This window comes from Thermothielavioides terrestris, chromosome 3 (assembly GCF_000226115.1).
Source record: "Thermothielavioides terrestris NRRL 8126 chromosome 3, complete sequence".
NCBI classification, from domain to species: Eukaryota; Fungi; Ascomycota; class Sordariomycetes; order Sordariales; family Chaetomiaceae; genus Thermothielavioides; species Thermothielavioides terrestris.
The window spans coordinates 3904757-3928399 of record NC_016459.1 but is presented as its reverse complement, the minus strand read 5'-3'; the positions used below and the strand labels follow the sequence as shown (position 1 = coordinate 3928399).

General features: G+C 46.9%; 3 protein-coding genes across 3 annotated transcripts in view; all 3 read right to left on the bottom strand.

The window, feature by feature from the left end:
• Positions 1–11080: 11080 nt before the first annotated feature.
• On the bottom strand, positions 11081–14167 carry THITE_125001 (uncharacterized protein; the record flags this gene model as incomplete). Its single annotated transcript, XM_003654628.1, has 3 exons — positions 11081–12763; positions 12824–13960; positions 14147–14167. 3 exons carry the CDS (start codon positions 14165–14167, stop codon positions 11081–11083), a joined length of 2841 nt encoding a protein of 946 aa, XP_003654676.1.
• Positions 14168–15691: 1524 nt separating this feature from the next.
• THITE_2049425 (uncharacterized protein) lies at positions 15692–17053 on the bottom strand (the record flags this gene model as incomplete). Its single annotated transcript, XM_003654627.1, has 2 exons — positions 15692–16565; positions 16617–17053. Coding segments are annotated over 2 exons (1311 nt in total), but the record flags the coding sequence as incomplete, so codon positions are not given.
• A 1575-nt stretch (positions 17054–18628) lies between these two features.
• Positions 18629–23643, bottom strand: part of THITE_2170736 (uncharacterized protein) — a 49073-nt gene continuing 44058 nt past the window's right edge. Inside the window, exon 4 of the mRNA XM_003654626.1 lies at positions 18629–18653. The gene's annotated coding sequence lies outside the window, so the exon portion shown is untranslated. The remainder of the gene's footprint in view (positions 18654–23643) is intronic.

Sequence of the window (23643 nt, the reverse complement as noted above, 5' to 3'; positions counted from 1 at the left end):
TATAATATTAGTCGAAGATTAAACGCTTCTCCTTAGGGGTATTAACAACGTGCCTATAACACTATATATAATTTATACTTTAGAGGAAAAGGTAACGATCTTCGACAAAGTACTTTAACGCTTCCCTTTTAAGCTAACGTCGTTTCTAATATAGACTATAGCTAGATAGAGCTTCTATCGTCGATAAAAAGTAGGCGATGTCCTAGGAACGTTAAAAGTAACCTTCTCAAAGGTAGATAGGTTCTAGCTTCCCCTTTAGATACGAAGTCCCTTTGCCTATATAGTTAATAAAGATTTAAACGTCGACCTAGTTGTCGATATCCTCCTTCGACTCTTTCTCTATATAGTTAAAGAGCCTAGGCGGCTTATAGGACAACGTATTAGCTATAATATTCTTAGGACCTAAGATATACTTGACTTCGAAGTTGAATAGATGGATCTAAGTAATCTAGTGTATTATAAGAGTATCTAGAATATCGTTTATAGTACTATTGAGCTAATAGACTAGAACTAGAGTATTAGTCTCTATAGTGAAATGTATACTAAAAAGGTAGTAGCGAAAACGCTTTAAGAGGAAGAATAGCCCCCTTAGCTCCCTCTTTATAGTATTATACCGCTTCTCTACCTCTAACTAGATACTGCTTTCGAATCTATATAGGTATCTCTTACTATTAGGACCAACCTGCTCGAGTATACCTCCCTAGCTAAGGATACTAGTGTTATAAACTAGGAAGATTATACTATACTATAGATCACTATAGACGAGCGTTGTAAGGACTAGAGTAATAGTAATTTTCTCCTTTAGCTTATCTATCGCCTTTTGCTTAGTAGGTCCCTAAGTCTATTTAGTATCCTTCTTTATTAGAGTATAAAGAGGAATTATAATAATTGTAAAGCCTTTAATCTAGATCTAGTAGTATCTAACTATTTCGATAAAGGTATATACCTCTTTAACGTTAGAATAGGTCTTCTACTTTTTTATCTTAATCACCTTTACTTCTTTAGGAAGGCGCCTATTAGGTATATAAAGATAACTAAGTAGGACTACTTTTAGCTATATCCACTTCGACTTTACTATAGCGATAGTTGTATCTGCTAGCTCTATATTTAGTAATACTATATCGATATTCTTAAGATACTTGACAATAAATTTGTAACGTCCCCCTCTATCTAAATAGCTATTATAATTAGATCGAGGACCTTTTACTATAATATTGTCTAGATAGACTCGATAAATATCTAGGATAAGGTTACCAAAGATCGTTGTTATAGCTTACTAGAACTAGGCAATAGAATTTGTACCTCCTATTGGCAATGTATATATATAGAAGAGACTGATTAGCGTCGAAAAGGTCGTTAAATTGTAGCTCTACTCATTGAGATTAACCTAGTTGTAACTAGAGAAGAGATCTAAGAGAGATATTAGCTTATAGCTATTAAAGTCCTTATTAAATTCTTCTATAGTAGGTAGGACGAAAGTATTGTAGATCATTATAGTATTAGCCTTTTAAGTATTATTAATAAGCTATAATCTATTATTCTTTTTAAAAATAAGGAACTAGTTATTATAGTAGCTTATATAGCTATACTCGATAATCCTATATATCTACCTCTTTCTAAGTAGATTAATGACCTTCTATATTAGTAGCTTTAGAATTGGAATAGACTTGCTTTACTAGGCCTTATATAGGATAGTCTTAATATACTAGAGCAAGATAATATCCTTATAGATATATCTATATTTAGTAAAATCCTATATAAGCGTAGCTTCTTAGTTTTATAAAATCTTAGTAAATATCTCCTTTTCTAGCTTATTAAGGAATTTGTCTATAGTAGCGAGTATTGTTTAAAGGCGCTCCTTAGTAAGCTTTAAGCCTAGCTTAAGATCCAAGAAACGAAGGACTATAAGATCGTCCTAGTCCTTTTTAAACTATATCTTTGTCTTAGCCTTTATAAATCGCTTCTCTTACTATAATAGGTCTCCTTCTAATATAGAGCCATCTAATAGGGCTAAATCAACTAGCTAAACCTTGTTTATAATATTCTTCTAGAGTATAAACGTCTTTAAGGTATATCTAACTTTGTATTTGAATTTCTACCTTAGTCCCTAGTTAGAAAAGGGGTTTCCAATTAGGGTCCCCCTCTTCCTTTTTAAATAGGACAATAATTCGATCTTCGTCTATCTAGACGAAGAAGATAAAGAATAAAAATATATAACGTGAAAAAGAGTATTAAAGAGTAGTATATAGGACTTCTATAAAATAAAATGAAAAACCGCTTTACCTATATTATTATTAAGGAAATTAAGAGTAGTCTCGCCTTCCTTTATCTCTACTTAGTCAAAGATTCTTTTAGGACTTTTCGTTAATCCCTAGAATTACTTCTAGATAGCTAGTTATATTAGAGATAGTAGGCGATTCTACTAGATAATCTTCTTAGAGACAATATATATCTAGACTATCTTTCCCTTTATAAATAGATTAGTAGTAATTAGATTGCTATTATAGTAGTTGAAGGTTAGAGCGGTATCCTTGATGAACAATGTATCGAGAATTGCTTTATATCTACTAGTAGTGTCCTTAGTTATAAAGAAATAAAGGTTAATACCGACTTTGCCTAGGTAAAGAGTAACCTAGATCTCTCTAAGGAATAGTACTAAGCTGTAAAGGCCCTTCGAAACGACCTTAGTAGACTAATATAGTAGTATATACTTTTTAACAACGCTTATCGAGATATAGTTATACTTCGAACTAGAGTCGATTAAAGTAAGATACTTATTATAATGACCTTTCTTAAACTAGATATATAGAGTAGAAAGCGACTATACCTTTATTATTGTACTAAGTTCTATATACTATAAGACTAAAAGCGTTGAGATAGACTTCTATAGTAGGGTATAGATATAGTCGTCAATATCTCTAGGCGGACCTTTACGAATCCAATGCTCTTAGAGGCTTCCTATATAGATGCCCTATATACCGTCTTTAGTAATTCTAAAGATCGCTAGAACTATCTTAGTTTAGCTAGAGCAAGGACTATTAAATATATTTACATTGATATATAGAGCCTATATATAGACCTCTATATCTTTTAGTATAGTAGCTAGTCTATTAGGCTTAGGAATATTGGACCCTTTGTAGTCGATAACCTCGATATTGGTGGAAATACCTTATAAATATACGATCAAAGCGTCCTTATACTTAGGCGAGATATAGACTAAGTCGTTAAGGGTTAGACTAGTCTTCGCCTTTATCGTAGTATAGATTATATCCTTTATATATAGAGGCAATATAGTAACCTTTAATATAGGTGGCTTAGACTATAGCTCCTCTTTCTTTATATAATTCGCTATAGCTAGGTTCTTAAAGATAGTTATATAAGGAGGCTCTACTAGAGGTATAGGAATATCGCTTATTAGGAAGTTATCTTCCCTTTCGTCCTTAGTAAACTAACGCTTAGTAGGTGGTATACTTTAAAGTATAGTCTCTACTTCTTTGTCTGCTTCCTCCTTAGCTTCCCCCTCGGCCTAGTTAGAGAGAAGAAGAGGTAGTCGACGGAATTCATTAGCCTTTAGCGTAGGCTATAGGACAACTTTCTAAGTTAAGATACGACCTCCCTTTAATAGAACTATATAAAACGACAACTAATTAAACGCTATATAATAGAAGGCGAAGATAAGCTTAGGCTCCCCTTTATATATAAGACGATTGATCGTCGTCTAGACGGTTGTAGGCTCCTAATATAGCTTAGGCTACTAGAGGTAGTGCTTATTTAGCACTAGGAACATATCTAGCTTAAATAGACAACCATTTAAGCGCTTATACTCGCGATAGTATACCTAGTATATAGGATAACTATTATACTATAGGCAATAGGCTATATATATAAGGACGAGCTAGCCGATTTTGCCAACCTTTTATACGCTATTAATATCTGCCTTCGCAAAGGTGATTATCTTAGCTAGTGTATAGCCCTTTTTACTCCTATCGCTAAGGTAGTAGTCTATACCTTTGCGATATATTAGACCTATAGCTATAGCTTTTATAGCTTCTATATACTCGAGGACTATATAGTTAGAGTTACTATAATAGTAGTAATAGCTAGAGCTTATAGGTCTACTATAGCTAGGAGGACAACTGTTAATATATAGGCTAGTAACGAAGTTAACGCGTCTCTCCTATAAACGGCTCTGCTATTAGAAATATATTTAAAGAACCTCGATCTCGTTAGAAGTAGGATCAGTTCTATATAAATAGAGGGCCTCGATCTTCTATTTAAACCACTTAGCGATCTTCTACTTCTAGATATATAGACACTAGAGCTAATTAGCTAGATCGTCGATATCGTTAAATATAGGTATAAGAGCTTTCTTTAGCTCCTCCTCTTCCTATTACTATAGCTTAGGAGTCATCTTAATAGCAAATATAGCTAGAGGCGAGTAGTACTTCTATAGATCGATCTTACGCTTATAGGTCTTAAGAAAGAGGTCTCCTACATTGAAACCTTTCTAAAGAGTATCTTAAACGAACTTAAGGAAGTCTACCTACTTCGTAGTATAGATAGAGTCCTTATCGTCTTTCTTTAGAGTATATTAGTAGTCCTTAAAAGCTACCTAGATCTATTAATCAAGTGTATACTATATAGTTGGAACAATTATATATTATAGCTCTTTATAAACTTTAGTAAAGGCGATAGTATATATACGATCGATCAACTTAAAGTAGTTGTAGATAACCTTACTAACTAGCTAGTATCTCCCTTTAATTAGATTACAAAGATAACTTCTATTACTATACTACTTAGGATTATCGCCTTTCTAGCACTTTAGAAACTTAGCTTTAAAAGCTGCCTAGGTCTCTTAGTCCTTTTTCTCCTAATAATAGATAATAGACTAGATCGTAGTATTGTACTAAAGCTCAAATAGATATATATAGGTCTTGTCATTAGTGACCTAATAAGCCTTATATATCTCCTCGAAGGTCTTGATCTATTGTATAGTATTCTAACTAGAGAAGTAGCCTTAAAGGCTAGCCTTCGCTAGGGTTAGAAAGATCGCGCTGAACGTAGTAGTAAGAATATACTTAGTTATCTTCTTTAGAGCTTCGGCTTTAGAGAGACTAGAAGGTGGTATCATAGATACCTTTATATAGATAGGTAGAGTAGAGGTATTTAGCGAAGATAGAAGAGGTGTCTACGCTACTTTAGCTAGGTCTTCTTCGCTTAATATACCTTAGAAAGGCTATAAGATAGATACGTCCTTAGACTCTCCCTTAGAGGTTAATGTTAAAATTAATAGTGTTATAGAGGTCGATAGGATTCCTAGAGCTTCTATAGACAGTGTATATATATATCGCTAGAGCCTAGTTATTAAGCGCTTAGCTATTGTCTTTAAGAAAGGCAACGACTATATCGACAGACTATAAAAAGACTAATATATATACTTCTATAGGAACGTCGATTCTTTCGACGTCTATCTAGAGGAAGAAAACCTCTTAAAAAGCTAAGTTCCTTTAGAATATATAGTTTAAAGGCCCTAAAGGATGATTATAGGTTCTTTATAGATCACCTAGATACTCCTAGTAACTAATATACTAAACTTAACTAGCGTAATAGTAGTAAGAGTATAGCTCTTAAGAAGAAAAGTAAAAGTCTATACTAAGACCTTATATCTAATATAAAATAGTGCTAGATATACTATTAGAAAGAGCTAAGTATTATAAAGGTATAGCTCTAAGCTTAGAAGCTCGTAAGTAGCTACTACACTTAACCGCTTCTATAACTAGTTCGACTAAACTAAAGAAGAAAATAACGATCAATGAAAATTCTACCTCTATCTCTACTTAGGAGGATAGAACTATCGTCTTTCGATTAGGTTAGCATTTTATAACTACTATATTAATAATAATAAAGCTTTAATAGGTCTTCGAAGTATTAGGGATAATAGGATATCTTTTCAATACTCTACGTTGTCTAGGCAAAGGAAGGTCTCTTAGGACAAGGTCTCAATAGACCCCTAGAACGTATATACCTCAATAGGTTTCTATACCTCCTAAGAATGCTAGTATCGGTATACTAGAGCCTTAATAGGTTGGCTATATCGTTGTTATATAGCTATTAATATAGCATTGTATAGTTCTATAATCTTAGAAGACTTTATAGTCTATACTATCCTATTTAAATATAGAGCTAAGCTCCTCCTTAATTAAGCCCCTATTTAAAATAGTATAAAACCTCTATACTAACTTACCCTATTATACCTAGGACTAGGTATATGAGATAGCTCCTAAAGGAATATAGTGTTCCTCTAAATAGATAAAGATAATGTATATCGAGTAGTAGGAAGGATATCTCCTAAGAGGAAGATACACGGCTTAGGTACGTCTAGTAGGATATAGCGGAAAGATAAAAGACAATAAGAATATAGTCAGAGCTTAGTAGCTCAAATGCCTATCGTCTAGATAGAGGTAGAACAACGAAGGGAGAGGCTTAGTAGCCCTCCTAGAAGAAGGAGAACCACCAACGTAGCGTCAACGAACGTATATTGACAACTACTTAATGTCTTGCTTAATGACGAAGAAGATAGGCTTAGCCCGTTTAAATATATAGGATCAGAGGGCTAGACCCCCTAGCAACGAATGCAATGCATTGAAACGAATGGAAAAACTAGGTTCCTATGTCTAGGTAGTCTATCACCCTAAATTACTATAGCTATACTTTCGACGAAGGAGCTTAAGGTCTATAAAGTGGATATAGCCGATGTCAATACTCCTAAAGAGGGCATTGTTCCTAAAGAGAGTACTACCTAGGAAGAGGGTAACGCCTCTAAAGCGAGTATCGTCTTCGATATAGGCAACGCCCCTGATATAGGTACTAACATTATAGCGATATTTAGTTACTAATATATTGTGAAAATATAGCGGTAGAGAGCTATAGGCAAATATATAGCGAGCTTCGCTACGATCCTAGCTATATTCTAGATAGGCTAGAGATATCCTTTAATCAACTTAGTGATCCTAGATTTAGGGTCAACCATTTATATTGCTAATTATCTAAGTAGGTTCAAAAGGCCTTCTAAGTTGGCTATACCTAATAACTATATCTAGGTAGGCGAGTACCTTATTTAGATTCAAGGATATAGCGAGATGAATATTAAACTATAGAACAACGAAGGCGTTATAATCTTTATACTATATAATATAGTCTATTGCCTAACCTTTATATATAATATTGTGTCCTTAGGGTAGCTTAATCGACAAGGGATCTAGTAGGACAATAGGCTAAAAAGTATATCGAACTACCTTTTTAAGCGCTATAATTATATCCTCCTTAGATATACTACGAAGAAGCTTTAACAATATATTCTTAAATATATACTCGAAGACTATATACCTATAGTCTTTACTATTTAAATGAAGAGACTCGATCGTTGGGCTTACTATATAGAGAGTGTAGCAGATACTATAACTTAGTACCTACACCTTAGCTATATAGGCCTAAGGGCCTTCGAACACTTCGTCAATTGTTTTTAAGGAAGGTGTATTAAAGGCGTACCAACGTTCGAGTATAATAGCTATAGCCTTAGCAAGTTAAAACGTAGGCCAAATTGTATTCTTAGACCGTTGAACTATAGCCTAGGCGATAGGATCGCCCTAGATCTATACCCTTTCTAAGAAGGTCGACAACGCTTTAAACATTTATTATTGGCGATAGATTGCTATTTAGGTATAATATAGGACTACTATCTATATAACTATAGAGCGCTAAGTATCTTAATAGCTATTAAATACCTTACTATACTATTTAAAAGGCAGTATTAGCTATATATTAAGGTCCTAGAGTATAACAACGAATTTATATAGGTAAGCGCTATTACTATTTAGGTAGAGAGATAAAGTATTTAAATAAAGCCTTTAGCGTCTAATACGCCTATATAGAACGGAGGCACTAAACACTTAGGGGGTATAATCAAAGAAAAAGCTAGAACAATGGCCATTGGTGTATAGTTGCTAGGGCAACTGTAGCTAAAGGTCACTAGGGCTATAGTATATCTCTATAATAGGATACTATCTTTAACAATAGAGTAGATAACGCTACTAGATCGTTTTTATATCTTCTTCGTTAAGAGAGATAGTCTAAAAGCCTTAGAGTATAAGCTTTACTAAGGGCATTTAAAGGTCTATAGTTGTAAGGTGTTCGCTATAATAGATACTATTAAGAAGAAAGAAAGGCGCTTTAAACGATTTCGACTAAGAGCCTAGATTAGCTACTTTATAGGATATAATTCTTTAAACATCTACTATATTTAGAACCTAGCTATTAACTAAGTAGTATATATATACAATATAATCTTTGATAAGAAGTAGATATACCTAGGCGATCTAAAGCTTATAGTATAGAACATTCTTTAAATAGACTTTAAAGAGCTAAAGCGTTAGCTTAATATTAGAGGCGTTAATAATGCCAATTAGCTAGATAATAGCAATCTTATACTTATAGCTAAGGAAGATGATATAATAGAGGTATTCGGCTTACCTTTAATAATCTTCGAAGAACTAGAAGAGAGCCTAGCTACTACCGAAGAAATGTTAGATACTATTGTAGTAAAAGGCAATACTACTAGTACCTTCCTAGAGTTCTAATATCTAACTTCTTTGCCTACTCTGCTAAACGCTTTAATTGCAACTACCTTCCTAGGCTTACATTTATATAGAGCCTCTAAAGGAGCGTTCTAGCTATAGGAGGCCGCCTTGAATATAGGAACGTTGGGCCCTAGAGCTATAGAACATAGGTATTTAAGGAGGATCCTTTATATAAAGGAAGAAAGAGAGGAACTCGTTTAAAAGAGTAAAAAGAAGGCTAAAAAGGTAGTTAGTGCTATTAAGAAGGAAGATAGTAGTACTAAGAGGATTTTCTAAGAAGAAGTCGATCATTTATAGTAGGAAGGTAAGCTTAGATCTATCTACTAGTTGATGCTCCTACCTATATCTCGATAATATTCTAAATTTAAAGATTATCTATTAGACTAGCTATTTCTAGAAGCTAAATATAATTATCTTCGAAGCTATAAAGTAATAGGCTTCTAGGAAGAGATTTACTGTTATAATAAGGAGGTCTAAGGCAAATAGATCCTAGATTATATATAGATATACGTCTATAAGTTCAATAAGAGTAGGTATTTCGTTAAGTATAAGGCGAGGCTTATAGTATATAGCGATTAGTAAAAGAAGAGGTTTATTAAAGAGAATTATATAGCTATACTACCTATATAATCCTTTAGAATAGTGCTTACTACTATAACGAAGTTCGACTTAGAGCTAAAGTAGTTCGATATAGTCAACGCCTTTATCAATATAAAGATCGATAAGGACATTTATATAGAGATGCTATATAGCTATTGTAAACTAGGAACTATCTTAAAGCTAAAGAAGGTACTCTATAGCCTATAAAAGTCTCTTCTCCTTTAGTAATAAGAGTTGACGACTACTTTAAAGAACCTAGGGTTCTAGGCTATACTATAAGAGCCTTATATTATAACGAACAAAGGTATTATTATCTTCTTTTATATAGATAATATCGTCTTCGTCTACTATAAGAAGGATTAATACTAAGCTAACGAAATAATTAGCTAGCTATAAGAAAAATATAAGTTTATAGGAGGAGATAACCTCCTATAGTTCCTAGATATAGAAGTTCATTATAATTATAAAAGGCGTTTAATCTAGTTTAGCTAAATAGTATATATTGAGAAGATTGTAAGGCTAGCCTAGGAAGAAGGAGAGCTAGAGACTCTAATGGCTAAGGGCGAATTACTTTGATATAACGATATTGCTAGCTATAGCTCTATTAGGCTCTATTAAAAGAAGGTTAGCTTAATCTTATATATAGCCGTTAATATACGCCTAGATATTGTCTTTATAGCCTCTAAACTTATATAGTTCAACTAGAACCTAGGACTAGAACACTACTATATAGCTAATTAAATATTATAATACATTTATTAAACAAGGTTCTAAGCTCTCTAACTAGGAGGAGGAGATATTCTAATTATAGCTAGCGATATTAGCTTCGTTGACAATAGTATCGATTATAAGAGCTTATAAAGTTATACTATTATTCTATTTAGAAGGCTAATCACTTAGTAAGCTAGTAAATAGAATATAGTAACTATATCGACTATAGAAGTAGAGTTATTAGCATTTATATAAATAGCGAAAGAAAGTATATTCCTTTAGCGTCTATTAGAGGTATTAGAGATCTATCTAGATAATAAGATCCTATTAATCTAGTATAATAATAAATAAATAATCTAGCTAATCAACGTTAAGATATCTATACTATAAACAAAGCTAAAATATATTGATATTTATAACTACTAGCTATACTAAAAAGCTTAGAATAAGAGGGTTAACGTAGATTATATACCTTTAAACTAGATATTGGCCAATAGTCTAACGAAGACGCTAAAACTAGAGCCCTATAGGAAGTTTATAGAAATACTCAATCTAGTAGATATCTAAGCTCTTATCGAGATATATATCTACTAAGTAGTATAGAAGGAAGAAACCTAGGGCTAGAAGAAGGCTTTAGCTAAATAGAGGGTTCGATTTACAATATAATATATAAGATTAAAATAAGTAGGTATATATAGCTTAGTAGATTAGGGCGATAATAGAAGGACCTCAATACTATAGAATTGCCAAATTAGGAAGGACATAGCGTTGGAAATAGCTTTATAGATTACTGGATTTAGTAGGCTAGAGCTGGAGGCTCGACCTAGGGGGGTATATTAGAACTAGCCCGGCCCGGGGCACCGGGCTAGCCCACCGAGATTAGGATCTACCGGCTTGATGCCCAACTGCTGCCTAAGACTGGGCTCCTGATTAGGAGAACTCTCCTATAATACAACATCTTTAATACTACGATTGATCCTAGTTGTGTATATCGCTTGCATCGTGATAGCTTCATCTCCCTAAGCCTGCGTAGCGGTTCCAACATCGTTGACCGCCTGGGGAACGATGGCTTATCCAAGGTAGATATATTGTTCCAAATATGTACCTTATTCCACATTTGCGAGAGGCAGTCAGTTCCACACATCAACAACCCCCTGACCGCCGCCCACGGCCTTCACCCTGCCGCCAATGTCCAACGGACTGCCCTCCCAGACCACAAAATGGCCCTCCTCCACGCCCGGCTCCTTCACGCCGAGCAACTTGTACAGATTCCCACCCACAAGCTCCAGCGCGCCGCGCTCGTCCACCCTCCCCTCGCCATTCCGCCACACAATCCCCGCCAACAAGCCCAAGTCCTGCACCGCCCAGTCGGAGTCCCCATCCAGCCCGATGCCCGTCAGCACGCCCGCATCCAGCAGCCGATCCACGGCAGTGCCATTCGTGAGCGGCGCGCCGGTCAGCGCGCGCCGCTGGTCCCAGTAGTGGGCGTACGAGAAGGCCGGGGCGAGGACGACGCCGACGCGCGCGGCCGCCAGCTCGTCGGCCAGCAGGTGCGATTCGGCGCCGCCGAAGACGACGAGGCGCAGCGCCGCGCCGGCGCCCGCGCGCTCCTCCTCGACGGCGGCCTTGACGCGCAGCAGCGCGGCGATGGCGTCGACGCTGTGCACGGTCACCACGAGCGCCAGCGAGCCGTTGACGACGCGCTGCAGGTAGAACTGCTCCGAATAGGCGTCTGGGGTGGACGACGACGCGTTGCGCGCGGCGGCGGCGGCGTGCAGCAGCTTGCGCCGGAGGGCGCCGACGGCGCCGGAGATGGAGGTCACGTCCGGCTGGCGGGCGTTTTTGACGGAAAGGTCCAGCGTGTAGTGCACGGCGGCGTCGCTGGCGAAGATGGCGTGCTTGCCGAGGGGGGTCTTGGCGCCGGTGGCGAAGCCCACGCTCGTGCCGTGGTGTGTGCCGTGGCCGGTGAGTCTGGGGGCCGAGATGGCCTTGGTGACGCCGTGGCTGTGGGCGATGGTTGTTTTGATGGTGTCGAGCGCGAGGCCGTCTTCGGCGCGGGTGAAGGCGCCGAAGTTGGGGCCGTTGTCGGTGTCGGCTTCGGCGTCGATGGCGTTGAGGCCGACCTTGGAGCCGAATGCGGTGAACGACTCGGTGAGATGGCCATTCTTGAGATGGATAACGGGCGTGCCCGCTCTGGTGGCCGCTTGCAGCTCCGGCTCGCAAGCCCCGAGGCAGGTGACCTTGCCCTTTGAGAGCACGACGGTGCTGTTGGATGAGAGCTCCTTGACCTCCTTTCTGAACAGAACCCTAGAGATGCCCGTGAAGACCACCTCTTCCATGGGCGTTGGGCCATCGAGGATCTTGGCAAGCGTCTCGTCTGGGACAATGAGCTCCGCAGGAGGCTTCTTCAGTACCACTGGCTCCTCAAACTGCGGTGTCCCATCAATCCAAACCTGCACAGGCGCGGCGCCCAGGCTGAGCGGATCGCTATCCCAGACCACGACATCGGCGTCAAAACCCGGCTTAATCTTGCCGAGCCTGTTGCCGAAGCCTAGGCGCTCGGCGGGGGCCGTAGTCACGGCAGCCAAGGCAGCGTGGTAGGGCAGCCCGTAACGGTAGGCCTTGGCAGCCTCAAATATCACATGTTGGGCGTTCAGCACCGGGTTGTCGCTTACATAGATGGGTGTCAAACCGTTGTCGTACAGGATCTTGCCGGCATATTCCGAGGCGGTGGCCGACTCGGCTTTGTAGTATGCATTGTCAGCAAACAGACAAGAAGCCGGCGGCTCCCCCCCGTAGGCACGTTTGAGAATCTGGGCACAGGGTCAGTTGCAGCTCGTCAAGGAATAATCCGTGGGGATGAGCTGACGTGCCTCAGGGACTAGGAAGGTCTGATGGGCGTGATGGAAGGCCCGGACCTTGAACTTGAACTCGTTGGTGTGGTCCACGAAGGCTTCCAAGTCGGGGATGGTGTAGCAGTGCGTGTTCAACCGGACCTGGTCGCGCAACAAAGCCCCCAACGATTCCCAGCGCAGCTCTTGTGGAAGGTAAGACTTCATGTGGTGGACTCCCAAGGCGGCCGCAGCATCGCACCAGTCGTCCTGCTCTCGCACCAGTTTCGTGGCCTGCTCGAACGCGTGCCGGAATTCCCAGCTCTCGCCCAGCCGGCTGGTCGGACCCTGCTGGCCCGGCCTGCCATACACGCGCTTCGCGTTTTCGCCGCAGGCCATTTTCATAAACCTCCAGGTGCGGTCCGGGTCGGCGAGCATGTCGGCCGCACTCGCCTCGTTGCGGCCGTCGGCTTTGCCGACAGCGAGCTTGATCACGTATGCCTCGCCGCCCATGTTATTGGCGGAACCGGGCAGGATCAGGGTCGTGGTAACGCCGCCCGACTTGATAACCTGGAGCTGATGGTCGCCAGGTTGGATCCCGTCGATGGACCGCACATACGGGGTGATGTCGGACGCCATTTCGTTGGTGTCCTCGTCGCCCCAAAGCTCGGGCAGCGAATTAACCCCGGCGTGACTGTGCATGTCAATGATGCCGGCGGTCAATGGGCGTCCGTGGGCGTGGAACACAACCGCGTCGGACGCGACGGAGGACAAGGCGATGGACGGCTCAACCCTCTTGATGAGCCCGTATTCCAGATACACGTCCGCGTTGATCCAGCTGTAGCCCGTACCGTTTCGGGCTGCTTCTGCCGGCGTCCCCGCGTCCGGCTCGCCGACCCAGACACTTGCATTCTTGATCAGCACCGGGGGGTGGCCGTCCAAGTACCGCGCGTTTCGCTCCCGCCCGGCGCCAATTGGGTCCTGGGGCTTCGCGCGCAGCTTGGCGCACGTGGCCAAATCTTCCTGTAGCCGTTTGACCGAGAGGCCGTGGATCGTGAGTTCCGGGCTCGGCGGCAGCACCGAAGCTGCAGGTCGCGAGAGCTGCTTCCACTGCGCGAAGGCAATGAAGCACAGGCAGCCAAGTGCCAAGAGTCGCAGCGCTCTACTTCTCCTCGGCCGCTGCCGCCGCCATTGCGGAGCGTCCGCGGGCGGCTGGTACGAGGGCAGTATGTTGGTTGTTTTTTCGTCCATGGCACAGACACGGACACGACGTTTGGGATTTTACGAAGAAAAGAAATTCCAGAAGAAGAGAGTTGGGGATTCTGGTGGCTGGGCAACTGATAAGGCCATCGACAATTTACCCACGAATGACGCAAGCGGGGGCATTGCTGACCAATAGCCCATGCTTGACGCCTACCAGAAACGGAAGGTGAATGATTGCCTACGGATGGAGAAATTGGAGAGTTGCCAGTCTTGTTCAAGCTTGCCGGTAGGCAGGATGCTTCAGTGGATGTAGTGATCAAGGTGAAATGCTGCTAAACCATCCAAGACCTAGCCTAAGTCTCGTCTAGTCGGCCACCTCGGTGACTGCACAGGATAGCTTGGGGACGCTGCGGATCACCAGACACCCGAGTGCCCTGACTGTGTTGCTTAGCAACGACGCTGGTGCTAGCAGCGCCGCTTGAGCTATCGGGTGCTGTTGAGTCGCACATCATTTGCTTTTGACAAACAGATAATGTTAGCGTAACAGTAACCGGAACTGTAACTGGAGACCTGTTTGCTGGTCGGCCGGTCCAACCCACCACACGTCTTGTGCGTTGATGCACATACCCCTCTCCCAAAGCACAAGGCGGGTGGCCGCAGCGAGGCCTTTCTATCCCTCTTGTCTTGTCCCTCTGGTGTTCGAATTCAGATGTTTTCAACCTTAGTCCTACTGATGCCGCCACAGCAGCCACGCAGCCACGATGGGAGCCACAAACGCTGAAACCGTCCCTGCCAAACTCGGCACAGCGTCGGGAGCAATCACTGCCCCAAATGATCCGACAGAGCCTCCCCCGAGCGCGCCGAACGACTCGTCCACGTTTGTCATTGTGGCCATTATTCTGGGGAGCGTGGGTTTAGCCGTTGCCTGCCTTGGTATGGCTGGATGCGCCTTCGCCAACCCGCTGCTCCGCCAAGCGAGGCGTCAAAGACGGGACCAAATGACTGAATACGCCTTGCCGGTCCCTACACCCGCGTCAAGCTCACCACAGCCGTGAGTGAGGCGAGCACCGTCCTGCCGATGCGTCGAAACACCTCACTGGGCACTGACTGGGAAAGAGGCCTGAAGTATCTGCTGTCTACTTCCCTGGTGTGGAACGAGTCAGTTTGCTCGATTCAGCTGGAGGCGCCACAACCGTGTGGGATGCACATGATGGACCAGGCTATCCTGCTCGGGTGTTGATCCCAAAGCGCTTGTTACGCGAGCCATCCGGGGGGCTCATGTTTGAGATGCAGCGTCCCAGGAAATGGAGCATCAAGGATTTATTCGGGAGAAGGAGCCCATAGGGCATGAACAAGACTTCTTGACCCCATGACTTAACTCCAATTGTAATACGAGGAACAGTACGTCTAGTAGCATTTCACCTCGTTAGAGTTTGCAGTGATCTCAAATATGAATGAATTTTCTGTGGCTATCAAACAAACAAACAAACAAACAAAAAAAAAAAAAAAAAAAAAAAAAAAAAAAAAAAAAAAAAAAAAAAAAAAAAAAAAAAAAAAGATCGCAAGAAATTGGCAGCGCCGCTCTAATCATAGGCAGAAAACTCAACCTCAAACTTGCTCAGCTATGGGCGCCCTGAACGCTTCGCCGTCCTGAAAACCACCATCAACGCCGGGAAAGAGAAAATGTTCAACCCAAGCCCCCAATGGCTAGTGCCCACTCGCAGAATGCCCTTTATATGCATGGGGGCTGGCATCCGCAGCAAGCATCCCGGTAACCAACGCCAGGATCTTCCCATGGATGGTCTCGTCGGCCGTGATCAACCCCCAGCTCTTCGACAGCTTCTCCCCGGTGGTGAAGTTGATGGGATTGCCAGCCAAGTCGGTCACCTTGCCCGCGCCCGACTCCGCGTAGATGAGCTGCGAGCCGGCGTGGTCCCAGATGGACCACGGACCCTTGCCCGGCTTCGGCCAACGCAGCTGCACAAACTCCCGCCCGCCCAGCGCCATGGCAGCATATCGCATGTGCGACGAGTACAATTCGGTCGGCGCCGGATAGAGCGCCCCGGTGATCTCGGCCAGCTCGCGCACCTTGCCGGTTAGCGTCGCCGGACTGTTCGACGAGTCCACAAAGTGCACATCGCGCAGCTCAACCGGGGCGTTCCCCCTCCCACGATCGATCCTCGTCGCAGGCAACAACCCGCCCCTCCCCATCGGCCGCCAGCTGGCCCCCTGGCCCTTCACCGCAGCCAGCATCACGCCCATGCCATCCCGATCGCACACCCGCTCCTGCACCCTGCCCCCAACACCAGGCATCAGATTCGGACACCCAAGCACGCCGAGCACCTCCTTCCCGTCCTCCAACAGCGCGAGCGAAACCGCGTACTGCCCGCCCTGCAAGAACGCACTCGTCCCATCCATCGGATCCATGCACCACACCCGCCCGCGACTCGTATCCCTCCCCTTCCCCCTCCCATCCGCCCCACCACCACCACCACCACCACCAAGCGCGATCAAATCCAGCATCTCCTCCACTGACCTCGGCCGGCCGAGCACCACCCGACTCCCACTCCCATCACTCCCACTCCCACCAACATTCCATCCCTCCCCACCGTCCCCCTCCCCCTCGAGCCACGCAGAATCCACCACCTCCCACACCCTTGCCGCCAGCGCCGGGTCGGCGCGCAGCGCGTCCGCGTCCTCCTCCCCCAGCACCGCGTCGCGCGGGAACGCGGCGTGCACGGCGGCGACGAGCAGCGCCTGCGCGGCGTAGTCGGCCACCGTCACCGGCGACGTGTCGGCTTTGGCCAGCGATCGGTGGGCGAGGCTGGTGGTTTGTGATGATGCCCGGTCTTGCTGGGGGTGGGGATGGTGCCGGAAGGGGCTGATCGGGGTGTGAGCGGCGGTGGAGGATGGTTGGTTGTCGGAGGTCTGGTTTGCGTTGGTGGTCTGGGTTGTGGGTGGGGGGATGGTGGCGAGGACGAGCTTGGTTGCGAGGGAGGCGCGCTGGACGGCGAGCTGGGCGATCAGGAGCTCGCGGGCGAAGGGCTTGGGATCGGGGACCGTCATTGTGTGCGGATTTCTTGGTCGGGTTCCGGTGTTGTAACGCACCAACTGATGGAAAGGACGAGGAAGATGGGTTGGTGGATGGGCTTGATGCGATTGTGTTGAGCGATGTGATGTGCAGTCGAAGTCTGATCAGGCCAAACTAAAGCAGAAATTTGGCAGCGGTTTCTTGCAGAACGTGAATAGAGAGGCTGAGGTGAGCCGTAGTGACATATACACGGAGTGCTGTGGGATACTGCACGTTACAGGTGATCTTTGGCAAGGGAGAAACCGGTACCTGGGTTTATATATCTTTTGCGTGCTGGAGGGTTCCCGAGGCATCTCGCCTCCTCGCCGTTGTCCTCTCACGCGACGCACAACCCCGTTGTTCACGCACTGTCGGCACACGTAGGTCGAGTCAGGCGGCCCAGGCAGGTCGGCGTCTGTTCATTGGCTCAGAACCACGTGGTGGGGCCGCCTTTCAGGTGGATGGCGAGGCTTGGGGGGCGCATTGTTCTGTGTTGGGCCTAAAAACCGCCAACCGATGGCTGGCAGAGGCTGCCTTTGTCGCTGGCCGGCGCTATTGAAACAACTTCGAGATGATGAAGGGCGCTGTTCCCACAGCTTGCACAGTGAACAATCAACCTGCAACTCCCCGCAAGCCGCGGGTCCAGCGGACCGGCATCGCTGCCGCACAGCCGGACGCCTCTCGGGTGTTCTCGCGGGAAGCCTTACAGTGAGCCCGGGGCTGGCTGAGATTGCAAGCCAACCGCTCCCGTCCCTGTCCCTGCGGAACCTTTCCACTGCTGGCTAGGTATCTTCGCGGCCCATCCCGTTTCAAGCCCGCCGCGCGGCTGACAGAAACCCGGACGCGTCTACCCTGTTTCCTGTGATGACGAAGCAAACATGGCTTGTGCTATGTCAGTGGTTACAATTCGCGGTCCTCGCGCCTTGGATGGGGTGCAGAAAAACGCCTTGCCGCAACAAGTAGGTACCGGTACTGTACCTGCAAGCTGCTGCAGCAGTTGCCCCTATGGTTGGGAACACCTCGAGCTGACTCCTCAAACAGGCGGTAAAGGACCCTGGTCCGGTCCAGCGTAAGCTTAATTGCTGTCCGGGAATCGGCTGTCTGTTTGCTCAGCCACCTTTCTGTCGCGAACCCATCCATGTGTCGCGCGGACATGGCCGGGTCAGCAAGGAGTACCCACCAGCTGAAGAGTGCCCACGGGACAATCGCAAAGAGATTGCCGGTTCTGGGCAGCGACTTGCGGTGTAGCTCCCATAATGGCCAGTATTGCGAGAGGCCAGCACAACCATGATCCCGGGTCCTCTGAGCGCTCAGGTCTCTTATAAAGGGAAAACATGGTGTGTAACTCAGCACCATTGCAAACTCGGGGTACTCACTTGTCTGCGACAGCCGTCTTTTGTTGAGCCTTCACAGCTCGCGGACCTGCGAAGTTGGAAGAGCGAGAAGAGAGACACCTGACTTGCACACATTGCAATAAGAGAGATTTTTTTATGGTTTCGTTGATGCAAAGTTGTTCAAGTAGACTTCATGAATACCTCGCAGCCTATAAATGAATTCTTTGCGTCTTATGAGGCGGTTTTTTTTTTTTTTTTTTTTTTTTTTTTTTTTTTTTTTTTTTTTTTTTTTTTTTTTTTAGACAGCGGAATTTCCTAAATACCCTGTTTGTGACTCCATAGGAAGTTGATGCTGTCAAGGCAAAGCCTAGAAGCTTGAGCGACTTGCTAGAACCGCAAGAGTGCAGTTCCAACACACGTTGCTTGCGGAAAGGCGAGTCAAATGCACTTGGGAAGTTTTGCTCCGATTCCTGATCTGCCAGGAACCTTTCAATGCCTAGATGTGAAGGGCTCCATGTCTCTCATTTTTTTTCGCTTGGCCGCTGATTGAACAGGCCATCTAAATCCCTGTTCAGGCCGAGGATGTGCGGGACTGTGCCTTTGGTAGACATCATTGTACTTACCGTCCCAAATAACACTACGACCGTCGTCGAGACACGCGGCTTGTCCTCGTTACGTGATCCAAGCAGCCACTAGATGGCCTTGGATATTAAACCTCACAATGCTTCCCCCACCTGGACCGCACCCTTCAGCGCGCGAAACATCGCACAACACCTCGGCACCGCACCAGGTCGACTACCTCGCCTGACAACACGCAAACAGGAGCAAGCATCCCTGAAGCACGACACAAACACATCCTCTCGCAACCATGGCAACGCCTCAAAAGCGTCGACCCTCCAACTCCGCATCGACGGCCAACCGTCCCGCTACCCTCGTCCGCGGCAACATCGCATGGTTGCCCGCCCAGCGCTACATCAAATGCAAGGTGGGAAACATCCCCCCCGATATATTCGACCACCCAGTGCTCATCTACAACATCCCCTCTCCCGATCAGGCCGAGATATTTCTGATAACATCCTTCAGAGCGGGCGAGTCGCTTGGCGGCAAGTTCCAGTCCGACTCAAACTTCCGACGGCACCAGATCCCCCTCCACCCCAGCCCGCCGCACCCCGACACCGGCGTTCTCCTGACGCTGACCGACGAGCGACCCTGGCCGAAGCAGTCGTATGTCAGCCTCAGACTGTTCACCGTCCCGTCCGACGCGCTCAGGGAGGAAGCAAGGGGTCCCTGGGCCCTCAGCCCCGAATCGTGGACAACTCTGGAGAGCATCATCGCCGGCCTGCCGCATCTTCCGGCCTGGGGAAAGCTTCCGCCCATGTCCAAGGACGACAAACTGGCAAATGAGAGTGCTATCGCCGAGGATGACGAAGAGGACGAGAAAGACGACGGTTGGATCAAGGTTGTCAAGAAGAGGAGAGCTTCGTCGATGCACTTCAGCGGGGCCAAGGTCGGGGACAAGAAGAGGGCGATGACGATGTTCCCCACGGAGGGTGCGAAACGGCCCAACTTCCGTCGCAATTGATGGATCGTGGCAGTGTTGAGGTTGTAGAGATTTCTGGATTGATATGAAGCATTCGGACTTGGATCATGGGAATTTAGCATGGAGTTTTGGAGTTGTACTGGGACGATCGGGGTCTTGGTGCTTTTTACGGGAGCGGGGGCTGTGTGATGAACAGAAGGTAATATCACAGCACACTTGAGCGGATCTAGTTGTATCAGTAGGAATTGTGCAGTGAATAGTAGTTACCTCTATCCTGCGCTCAGGAATTATTCACCTTACAATGAAACGCCAAGGGACAACGGGACTACCGCTGCCATCGCCAAAAGCGCCATTGTTCGTTCACATCGCCCTGTGGACAACCGTTTCCCAGAAGTCGAGTATCGGCTTATGTGTTGCATCCAGACGACAGCTATATCCGTACCTAGACTGTTTACTCATCTGGTCCCCTAATTACTTATACGTAGGTAGGTATGCTCAGACAGTACCCCCTGGGTGAGGCATGGCGCGGCGATGTTCTCGAACCATTGACGCTGCAGAGATGATGTCCTCGTGAAGATAACAACTGGAGACAAACACTCTCTTGCAGTAATTACAGCGTTCGATAACGGAAACTCCGGTAGCATCATCGGATGCCGTAACAACGGTGCGGCGAATCAAGGAACTCCCAAATTACGGTTCCAGCGCACGTCTCCAACTCCTGCATGCCGTACTCGTCCATGTTGACGATGTTGGCTGGCACGGAATTTGGCGTTCACGGCGCGTTCGCGCGCCGTGTTTATGCGGTCAGACAGCGTTGTGAGGGGTGGCAGTTGTTGTGGCCATGAGGATACATCCACGGCCTTGGGAAAACGAGGACGGCGAGATGGGTCAGGGTGAGCACCACAGCTCGATCGCTGCCTCTTTCAGTCGACACATTAATCAGTGTCCTCATACCTTCGGTCTTGGGAGCGAGCCATGATCACCCGGGGCCCACGTGAGGTTTCAATCCATTATGTTATGATATGAGATGAGACGTTATACGATGCCAAACCCCGAACTCCTGGCTCGTGAACCCCGCCTCCATGACTCTTGCTCTCTAGCATTCATCCAAGCATCCACTGTCCTTCTCCTGTGGTCCAGTTCCTGCCCTCTCCCTTAGTGATGTCCCAAGTCGCTCAAATTCGGGCTCAAAAACCCCCTCAACGCCTCTTCGACCGGCGTCAAAGGCGGCATCCCCTCCCCATCCGGATTGCTGCCCATCTCAGGCGAGCCCATCTGGCCCATCCCGGGCGCATTCCCCGCCTGAGTCCCAGCCACGGGGGTCGGAAACCCCGTCTCCATCCGCGGGCGCGCGAGCACCCCGCTTGGGTCAACATGCACCTGCGGCGGCGGAGGCGGCGGCGGCGGCGCGTACACCATCCCCGGCTGCGACCCGGCATACGGCGGGTACGCGCCCACGATTCGCGCGGAGGGGATGCCCTGCATCCCCAGCCCCTGCGCTTGGTGGTGGTGCACGCTCGGATGTGCGAACGGGTGCGGCGTGGGCTGGCGGATGCCAAAGACGTTCTGCACTTGGGGCATGGCGCCCGGGTGCATCGGCCCTATCGCCATGCGTGGCGGCAGGGCGTGCATGGGCGGCGATGCTGCGGAATACGCCATGGGCGGCGGCGGCGCGCAGAGGTCCTCGATGATCGGGCCGTTGGCGAAGGTTGAGCTCCACATCGCACCTGGGGAGAGGGAGCCCTGCACGGGTGACTGGCCCATGTTTGGTTGTGGGCTGCCGTACGGCGATGGCGACATGTTGGCGAGGTGCTGGGCGGGCATCATGCCCGGCATCTGAGTTTGTGGTTGGACGGCGCCATAGGGCTGCTGCTGATATGGGTTGACGGAGTATGCAGGGTTAGGTTGGTAGCGGGAGCGGCTCATGGTCGAGGATGATAAGGTGGTATTCAGAGTTGCCAATATTTTCAGGAACCGGTCGTGGATCTCTTGGATCGACCGATGATCGTGTATTCCGAATCAAGCAAAGACAAGAAGTGAGATGAAGTGGATGGTTAGCTGCTCGGATAGGACGGCCCAGAGAAACCTTATAGTCGTCCCTGGTCCTGCATCAGCCTGGAACTCTGCGGCTGACTCGGGACCGCGGTGCCAGACGGGGACGCTCCGGTCACCGCCGAAAGGCCAAATTGTGCTCCTTCGCTATTGTTTTGGGCGAGGTCCCTGGCCCTTTGGCCTATCGCGCCCAGGCGGTGCATGGAACCGTGGCTGAGAGGAGCCTTGCTTGTTGTTATGGTCTTTGTTGGGGGCCGTTAGGATAACGGCCCAACCAGCTGGCAACTTTGCGGGCCGTCCAGTGTTTGAAGCCTGTTCCATTCGCCTGTTTCACAAACTGGTCCAGGCTAGCCCGGTTGACGGTCTGCGTCCGGCCCGTTCCACTTCTCGTGCGGCACGGAGCCGAGATCGCGCGCCGCAGCCTCGGGGCTTTCCGAATCGGGCTTTCCGAAAAATAGATCGGAAGGATTGGCCAACAGGACATCAGTCTTAGGTCCGGCCATCTCCTGGTTGGCTTGAGCCAAAGCGTCCATCTGAGATGGCCCTAAAGAATCTCGACGTGGTGGCCATTCCAAGCCGCCCTATTCCCTGAGACCTGGCTCAAGCCCCCTAGGCCCAGTATTTCCAAAATCACACGATGGAGGACAACCGAGACGCTCCAGCAGGATGGTCTCGAATATTTCAGTATTTTGGGCCGATTTCTTTCAGCTCTCAACATACAAACTGGCAACGCTCTCCACCCCATTTCTTTGTGCGTATTCTCGTTGACTAGCCCTCACCCTGCCAACCAACATATGTCCTCGACAGTTGTTTGGGACCTGCGCTTGACTTTGGAAAGCCTTCATTCTTCTATCTACAGCCTTCAGCGTTGACCGAAATCCACTCTGCCACACATCCCCCGCCTCCACGATGTCCAAAGCCACCACTTCCGAGGTGTGGTTTCGACGCGCCTTTGACCGGCTGTCCATGGTGACAAGAAGGCCCAAATTCCGAGAAATTCACTGGCACGATGACGGCGAAGTGCGCCCGGTCACCCGCGGCAAGGCAAAACAGTTCGCAGCTTCCGACGCGATCTCGCCAACCGCTGTATCGAGCGGGATCCCGGCTTACCGGATGAACTCGAGTCTCTCGTACTCGTCTCAGGTTGCCCTGATCGGGGACAGTGCCACACTGGTCAAACGCCGAAAGCCGGATCATGATCGCTCTTGGTACTACGTGTCATTGTCCAGGAAGTGAAGACGGAGGAGGTTGGGGGTGTTTCTTTCGCATGTATTATTCTCAGTAGCGCAACCAGCTGTCTGCTCCCGAGCATCGGATGGGTGTTGGTCTTTGGAGTTAGGCGTTTCGTACGGCCGCGTCAGGTCGGCCCGTCGGGTTGTATGTATAACTGGCGTTGTATCTTAGGTTGGGTGATGTGGTAAAGCTTTCGACTTTCTGTTGAACAGTCCTGAAATCTCCCTAACAGCGAGTTCGCGAGATTCCCTGAGTCCTCTCCCCGCCCTGTCAGGCAACGAACATGAAGAGATAGCATGAAACTGTCTTATTATTCAGTACCACAGACACCTATCGCAACTCCGCGGCCCGCGGCTGGACCCTGAATCTAAATGCCCAAAACAATAATCTAAGATGACGCCAACACCATACGCCCCAGCAGGCCTGTAGA